Here is a 9,157-nt window from a genome sequence, read left to right on the forward strand (position 1 = left end):
CTTTTCAAGTTTATATTATTTAAGATACCTCACAAATAGGAAATCCAAGGGTTAGGAAGATCATGATCCAAGAGAGAGAAGATGATGTAGATAGAGAAGTCACTGTCGATGATCAAATATCTATTAATATTTCTGATTTTGGCATTTCTCTTTTCTCGATCTTGGCAAGCTTCCAGAAAGAACCATCTTTCTTGCTCTCCCTGAATCTTTTCCAAATCAATCTAGCCTGTCTTTTTGTTTGAATCCACTGCAAACCACCTGTATCCTTTTCTTTTGTTCACTTCTACTATCGATCAAAATGGTGGGTGATCAGTCTACTTCTTTACCTGAGTTTTTCGACAGTGCTACTTCTGCCGAGCAGTTTGGTGAAACCAAATTCTTGTCGGCCGGAGTGGCGTCTCCTGACGACATCTTCAGTATTCTTGAGGCGTTAGAGGGTGTTTCTGATGAATTCACGGCCTTGACACCTTTGGATGATCATGGTGTCGAAGAGGGTGCTGTGCATAATCATTTACTATCCCAAAAGTCAACTTCTTTGAGTGCTGTAGAAGAACTCGTGGAGGCGGAGCTTGAGGCGTTTTCACCTAAAAATAAGAGACATAAGGTGTCGTCGTCAGTGGAAGAAGGCTGTGAAAACTCAGATGGACAGTTGAAGATGTCACATGTGACCGTGGAGAGGAACCGGAGGAAGCAGATGAACGAGCACTTAACCGTTCTTCGGTCACTCATGCCTTGCTTCTATGTCAAAAGGGTATTATACTCCACTCTTCGTTTGGCACTTTTTCTCAGAATATCCAACTTTTGTCTTCCAACCGTTGATACACAACCAAGAAACTAAAACTGTTCTATCGAACCCAATTAAAACAGACCCATTTGAAATTTACGATTATATATTCAGCCAAGAGTTAGTGGATGACGATGATATATGTGTTTGCAAACTGTAGGGTGATCAAGCATCAATAATTGGAGGGGTAGTTGATTACATTACTGAATTGCAACAAGTGCTTCAGTCTCTAGAGGCGAAGAAGCAAAGAAAAGTTTACAGTGATGTCTTGAGCCCAAGGCTTATTTCAAGCCCCAGAACCCTACCTCTGAGCCCTCGAAAACCGCCTTTGAGTCCGAGGCCAAGCTTGCCAATAAGCCCCAGAACCCCACAGTCAGCAAGCCCCTATAGGCACAGATTACCTTCTTACTTACTATCTCCATCATCCATGGCTAATACCACACCAGCTTCACCTTGTAACTCTTCCTCAAATTCTGACACCATTAACGAACTTGTTGCAAATTCAAAGTCATGTATTGCTGATGTTGAGGTGAAGTTCTCAGGCTCTAATCTTCTTCTAAAGACTCTCTCACCTCGGTTACCAGGCCAAGCAACAAAGATAATCTCGGTTCTTGAAGACCTATCTCTTGAAATCCTACAGGCTACAATCAACACTATTGATGAAACACTCGTCAACTCCTTTACCATCAAGGTGACACAATCTTTAAACCTTATATAATTATTCTACTGAAAACCCCCTTTTTATTTTCATGTACTGCATGCATGCTTACATATATACATATCTCTTTTATTAATCTTTTTTCAGGTAATTAGAAACTTAACCATCTTTTGTTGGTTCTTTTTTTAAGTGAGAGTTAGAGAGAAGGGAAGGTGTAATTACTATTCATGAGACGAGTTCAATTATAAATCAAACAAAACGAACTTGGTATAAAGGTTAAGGTTGAGCTAGGAGGTACATAGATCAATCTATAATACTTGGGGTGCCAAGTATGATAACTTCAAACAAAGTGATTAACTAGCTGTGCATCATTCGTTTAACATCTTTCTGTGCTTGCAAAACTATAGCTTTTTGTTGGTATTTTGATAAGAACAACTGTGAATCTCCAACAAAAAGCAAAATACAGTCGATTCTGAGGGTTAAACGGTCAAAAAAGATAACGGGAGGGAGGAATGAACGTATTTACTGCGTTAAGAAAAAGACAAGATCAATTGTTTATGTGGCAGGTGTACCGTTCACTTGTTTGTTTGTTTGACACTTATGGTAGTAAAAGCTTTATGGAACACTTCTGCTCGCTTAGCTTCGTTGGTTCATTTTGTTTTTTTTACCTCTCACACCTACATACAGAAATGACAAACCAAATAAGGTACAAAGGGGCAATAAAGGAGGTTCAGTAAGGTAGATTTGGGAGATGAAAAAGGTAGCAGATAGGGCACAGGTAATAAATCAAGAAATCAGGTCAGAGAAGAATTGTTTAGCCTCAAATTTTCAGACCAAAACTTAACATACAAAGTTGCCACAATCCATCTGATTATTAACCTACTATCACTCATGAACATCAAGCTAATATACTCATCTGTGATTCCGTACAATGAAATGATACCCCACTATTGCAACATAAATCACGGATCCGGCTCACTAATACTTCTGTAACATGGCAGAAATTACGGGTACCAAGATCCCTGATTTTGAATTAAATTTTGCGCTACAAACACCATGATTTTGGTGGACATGCTTTATGATTTTGTATTACCAATGAAGCGTTAACTCATAATCATAGTTTTGTTTGAAAGTATATCTTCATTAAAATTTCACAACTTCCAAGAAAAAGCCAGTAGGTGGCCAATTTAGAGTACTAGTAACAACAGGTTGGTTCAGATTTCAGAGAAGGTACTCCATCTTTGTTTGTAATCGAATATTAAATAAGCCAATTAAAGCTATTAAGTTTTGTCCTGCTTGTATCAGTCTTGGAAGTTAGAACCAAAAGCTGCTGCTCCAAACTCCAATTAACAAGACCTAGTCTTAATAAACCTAATAATTTATTAAGACTAAAATAAAAAAATATCTTATTTAAAAATGTTGTAATAAATTTTTTATAACAATTTTAATACAAAGTGTCATATTAGCTATTTTATAGGAGATTTTTTTAAAAATGCGTCTTATCCCTATCTTTTTATGAGAACTTGTGTTTAAATGACACTTTTTCAAATAGTTTCCTATAAAATATCTAATATGATGTTTTTTATGAAAGTATCCTAACAAACTTGTTACAACACCCAAAAGTATCATATAAACTGATTATAACGTTTGTAAATATGACAGTTTATTTTTTTTTGTTGATAAATTATGTCTTATAAAGTAATCTATTATGGCTTTTACTTATTGTTGGCGTCCTATAAACCCAATTTTGTTATAGTGTGTAAATCATTTTGAACTTTTTTAGAAAAGTTTCCGATCAAAACCAAGTATATAAATTGTTTTGTTTATGAGGATGTAATATTGTTGTAGCCATCGATATACTCAACAGATTGAATTGTGATCTTTTTGTTTTTGGTAGATTGGAATTGAATGCAAACTAAGTGCAGAGGACCTCGCCCAACACATTCAGCACACTTTTTGCTAGTATGTTTTTCGCTTCAGGTCGCAGCAGACGGTTTTGTTGCTTTGAGATCATACCTGATACATTGTGTATTATGTGTAATGTATTGTGCATGATGTCTATTGGAGCAAAAGGCGGTTGAAACAGGTGAGATAAAAGAGGTTTCGAACCCTAACTACATATATCTCGATCTATTTAAATTAATAAAAGATCTGAGTGAGATTTTATATCACATAATCAATTAGTTAATTATCAATTGATCAATGTAACTGTCAACTGGATAATTAAGTTACGAACTGTCTTTCTTGTTTGATTAGTTTAACATATGTATTGATTATTCTCAAAGTTTTAATATAATCTTTAGTTGCATATTGATGTCAGCATTTATTCTTATGTTGTTAGGCATATATGGTTTGCTTTACGTTTTACGAAATCCATTTTCGTGCATTATTGGCCTATAAGAGATCGAGGCTACATCTGCTTTGATGGTTCATTTTGTTTACTATATGGGTCTGATTCTAAAGAAATAGAAAAACTTTTATGTCTGGATTGAGTTAGGTTTGTCTTCATGAATTCATATTTCACCATTGATAAAAGTAGGATTGTTTTCATATCGTTAAATTCTTACATGTGTGTATATATGATGGTAATTATGGTGAGAATAGTAAGGTAGGGTTTGAAGAATTAATTGTTGAATCATAGAAAGATAGATTAGTCGGGAGGCTGTAACAAATTTTGTAGATATTTAAAATATTTCATTCATTTAATAAAATATTGTTTTTTCTTTAAATATTTATTTTCAAAGTTTTCTATTAATTGTCTTATTTGGTAATCATTTTTTTTTTGGTGTTCTCCATATTTAGAGAAAAACCCTTCTCTCTCATACTTTCTCCGTTTTGAAGATAGTTATGGGGAATTGTTAGAGCAAATTATTGCCTCAAAATCCCTATTTTCTTCATCTTCTCATTTTGAAGAAACTTTTGAAGATGCTCTTAAAACTTATTCTTATATATATATATATTAACCGTCTTATATCCTCATATTAACTTGACACCGTTAAATCACAATTTGCCACGCGTCATAATGATGCAAAATGAGAGACGATTAACCCTTTCATCAACATTTCAACTTTAGCTAGCAGTGAAGTAGTTGTAGGAACACCTAGATTTTTGGACAAAATCATGTCCTGATAATAAACTGCAAATTATTCTTGATATGCTTTTAGGAAAACTGGATTCTATAATTCACAACAATATAAGCAGCTCAAATATTATCACGTCACAATGTTGATGGACCAAGTAGGGAAAGACCTAGTTCAATGTTTGCGGTGGCATGTGTCATCGTTTCATTCCTCTGTTGTAGTGTAAAAAAACTTGGTTCGTGAAAGGTACAACCATATCGATTTGTTATGTGACATCATATATATTTTAAAACAACAATAAGGACATAAGTTTTCCTTGGTAGAGTTGGTTTGCAAGCCTTTTCTTCCGCTCAAACCCGAGTTTCAATCCCGATAGTATCATTTTCTTAGGTTTTAGCTTTTAATTTCGGATTTGTTATGTTTCTGAATTTTTTTTTTTTCAATAAAATACTTAAATACAAGTACTCATATATGAAAGTAATGAACTAACTAACAGACGAATTATGACGTTGTGAAACATATCCTGATATTTGTTTCTTATAGACAAATGATGTCACCCAGTGGCGGATCTAGAAACTATTATGGTTGGGGGCACACTTAGGAGGGTYGAAAAAATTTCGAAACCGAACAATTCGTCCGAACCAAAAAAGGTTTCGGGTTTCCATTTTCAGGTTTAAACTGTTCGGTTAACCGAATAAAGATAACTAATGCGGTTGAAATAAGCTAGGCATTGACTCTACAAATGCATTGATGTGGTGGAGAGTGACTTCTAAGGCTTATGTTTTAATCTTTTAGTACTCTTCTAAGGCCTACAAAACTAACCTAACATTTGACATTAACATTTGATTTGCCTAATTGCCTACAAAATTACCTACAAAATTAACCAACAAAATTAACCTAAAGCATTTACCAATTACCACAAAATTAACCAACAAAATTAACCTAAAATACCTAACCTAAAGCATTTACCAATTACCACAAAATTAACCTAAAGCATTTACCAATTACCACAAAATTAACCAACAAAATTAACCTAAAATACCTAACCTAAAGCATTTACCAATTATCAATTACCACAAAATTAACCTAAAATACTACACATTGAAGTTGGAAATTAGAATCTTTACCCAAGAGGCCAAGAGAAGAGGCCAGACCAAGAAAGAAGTCTCAAGTCGCACACGGCAGTGCGGCACAACACTCAGCACTCAGCACAGTCGGCTCGGCAGACGGCAGCAGCCAGCAGCACTGCAGCAGCAGCCAGCAGCACACGGTGTCCGGTCCGACCGTCAGGTGACTCACACAGGCGGCACAACAGTCAGCAGGTGAGGTCGCAGGCTCGCAACGATGAAGTCATGAAGAAGAACAGAAGAAGTGAGGTCAGGTCGGCGGTCGCACCGTCGCAGACTCGCAGCGGCAGCCTCGCAGGCGTGTATGCGGTAGCCGCCTAGCCGGTATGTCTTCAGTCCCTTCACAATCACATTTCACTGACTCTCGTTTCCACTTTCCTGTACTGAAGAGGGGCTTCCTACCTCATCTTGTTGGGGGTCCAATTACACCTAATCTCAAAATACAAGTAATTTTTTTTGGGCTTTCATATAACATTTTTGTTGGGGCCCAGGACCCCAACGCCCTTGTACTGCGTCCGCCACTGATGTCATCATTTGAAAAAAATTCAGGATCCGTCCCTAGGACCAAGAAGACCAATCCACAACTCTCCAATTAAATAAATAATCTATCGTATCCCAGTAACTTCATCATGGACCACCCACTCTGCCTCAGTACTGAATCAAACCACTGTATGCTACTTCTTGAAGAAAACCACAATATCAACCGGTAGATTGCTTATTATCCCGATAGCTAGCCTAGTCTACATCTGCATAAGCATGCTATAACAATAGGAGAAAATGTTGGATCGAAAGACTACGAGCACTAGTACAACATAAGTGGTACAATATATGCTTCAGGGCTACCCAATCTTTCCCCTAAAGTCGAGGACCACAAACTCATGTTTTGAAGTATTTGATCATATAAAAATTTATTGTAAATTAATACAATTCATTGTAAAAAAATCTGAAATTTATATTTGAAGTTCTTATCGCCAAGATCACACTCAAAAGGTGTTTTGTAGGATGGTGTAACAATGCTAACCATTACCTTAAAATTACTGTAGATAGAACATGGAGAGAAGGGGAACATGTTAAAAATACTACGAATACATTGTTTAACCATGGAGAAGGAGAGCAATCTAAATCCTCTTTTTATTGTGGCCTTAAAAAAGATCCCTTTTATGTGATTTGTAGGTGCCCAATTCATAGTAGTTACATTTTTCATGATCCCAATATAATAAGGTAATGAAACATCTTTTAATGTAGTTAGTTTATTTGCCTATCTGAAAATAAAGATACAAACAATCCCACTCAACCAAAGCCAATATATATCTCATAAATACGATTACAAATGATGGGGAAATCTTTCTTATATAGACAAAAAAATATGCCATTTCATATATATAAAGGTCCATTTTAATATCGTTACTAAATGTTGCATGACAAATATTATAAAATACCTAGAATCAATAGCTTCTTAAAATACATATTAACTTGAAGAGTTTACTAAAACCTAGACAAAGATGAGGCAAACAAATAAGTTCTTTTCCCTTGCAATGATCAAATACAAATCAAATCTTAACATGGTGCCTTCTAAATCAAGAAACATGGCCCGGTCATTGCTTGAGCTCAAATTAATACTCCATAAATACATACAATAAAATAGACGCTATAAATCTTAGTCAAAAGTTGAGCTTTGTAAGATGAAATATATGCAGACCTGACCTCTACCAGGATAGAACGGTTGTTTTTGTAGAGACCCCCAACTTATGAAGAAAGTGTACACAAGTAGGTCATAGGACATGGTACATTAAGATGAACAACTGATCTTGACAAAGAATCATGAAACATGACTATGGCATCCATGCAAGATCGTGTGCCTTAAGGTTTCAGCTTTTCCTCCCACCAACTTCTCTCTGTCATCCTAAGAACGTAGCCTCCTCAATGATATTTTAATAAAATGGTAATGACATGGTGGAACTTGTACACATGCAAGATAAAGGTGTATTAGGGTTGTAGATGGACCAAAGCCAGATCAAATGTGGTCATTTTCAATTCAACGAGAACTGAACAATAAATGGTAATATGTTTTCCCGTATTACCTTCTTCTCATGAAACCTTGCCATATTGCCATTGACATTTATAAGCACACAGCAAGGTTATTGAAAAGTCTTGTAAACAGTCGTAAAATTAAAAATACGCTTCAAGTATCTCAATGAGGGATCACTACAAAAAAAAATGACCTTTAGACAAGGTATTGTTTTGTACTTAAAAGTCTTAAAAGCTTCTCTAAAGCTTTTAGATAAGCTTTTCAATTTTGTCAAAGAGCTTCTCTGTGTAACGGTAGGTGAAGGTTTTAGAGAGAGTTTTCGGAGGGTGCGTTTTTTTTAGCCTTTAGAGACGCTTATTTAAGGCTTTAGATACACGTCCAAAACTTCTTTAAAGATTAGTCAACTTTTTATTCAAAGCTTCTCTAAAAGTATATATATTAGTGACGCTTTTAAAGTATTTGTGACGGTTTATAAAAGTTACTAAAAAATACTTTTAGAGAAGGTAATGGAAAAGTTTCTCTAAAGATATTGGCTTTAGTGACACTTTGCACAAATCTTCTCTAAAAGTCCTCGTTAGTTACTCTTACAAAATCTTCTCTAAATATGATATTTAGATACACAAACTCAAAATCTTCTCTAAAAATTATCTTTAGTTACACTTTTAAAAAATCAAATCTTTCTCTAATATATATATATATATATATATATATAATAAAATTTAACTAATAAATAATATTAAATTAATCAGGAACAAATTAATAATAATCTCAAAACAATTTAATATATATAAGAACCATCCAAATTTAATATTCAACTAATTCATATATCGTCTAAATTTATCAACAAAAAACATCCAAAATCATGATAGCATGTTTAACGATCTTTGAGTCTCCGAACGTTGGTCTTGAACAGTTAATGAAGATGAAAAACTTGGAACTGACCGGCCGGATACAATTGACCTCACCATTTGTCGCAACTCAGGGACTTCATCCTTCATACAAAAGAGCTTGGATTTGGTTGAAGCAAACTCGGACTCCGTTGAAGCAAGTCTAATAGACATCTCGATGTGGCTCAATCGACCTATTCTCAGAATTTTTCCTTGACATAGCCTACAAAAACAAAAAACAAAACACGATTGATTAAAATGCAGTAGAGCACGGACTGTTTGGGTAAAGAAATTCACTTAAGCATACAGTAGCCAGCAACCACAACACAAATCCCATACTAAGCATAGAATTGTACCATAATTGCATACAACCCACATAAATACTTAGGAGCTGTTTACTAGGCTTTGCTGGTCAGCAACGCTGACTCGGTCAGCAGTCAGATTGTTTACCAAAATACCCTTCTGACAGAGAACTGACCAAGGTGCTGACCGATCACTTACCGAAACAGCACGAAAATCATGCTTACCCGGGTTAGATATCCACTTTCCAACCATGCCCCTTTTCACGATTAGGTTTTCCTCCCCCTCCCTC

General features: G+C 35.3%; 1 protein-coding gene across 1 annotated transcript; it reads left to right on the forward strand.

Moving 5' to 3' along the window:
• The first annotated feature begins 298 nt into the window (after positions 1-298).
• LOC112524844 (transcription factor SPEECHLESS-like) lies at positions 299-3,405 on the forward strand. The gene is made up of 3 exons (XM_025134792.1): positions 299-751; positions 945-1,475; positions 3,340-3,405. The coding sequence occupies exons 1-3, from the start codon at positions 299-301 to the stop codon at positions 3,403-3,405; spliced, it is 1,050 nt and encodes a 349-aa protein (XP_024990560.1).
• The last annotated feature ends 5,752 nt before the right edge of the window (positions 3,406-9,157 follow it).

Source organism: Cynara cardunculus (assembly GCF_001531365.2).
Source record: "Cynara cardunculus var. scolymus isolate 2C chromosome LG 13, CcrdV1, whole genome shotgun sequence".
In the NCBI taxonomy this organism is placed as follows: domain Eukaryota; kingdom Viridiplantae; phylum Streptophyta; class Magnoliopsida; order Asterales; family Asteraceae; genus Cynara; species Cynara cardunculus.

What these genes read in the sequence shown, in the direction of transcription:
- LOC112524844 (XM_025134792.1), top strand. Translation starts at nt 299, where the DNA reads ATGGTGGGTGATCAGTCTACTTCTTTACCTGAGTTTTTCGACAGTGCT. An exon ending in CTTGCTTCTATGTCAAAAGG is followed by an intron (nt 752 to 944) that starts GTATTATACTCC and finishes TGCAAACTGTAG; the next exon opens with GGTGATCAAGCATCAATAAT. An exon ending in TCAACTCCTTTACCATCAAG is followed by an intron (nt 1,476 to 3,339) that starts GTGACACAATCT and finishes TGTTTTTGGTAG; the next exon opens with ATTGGAATTGAATGCAAACT.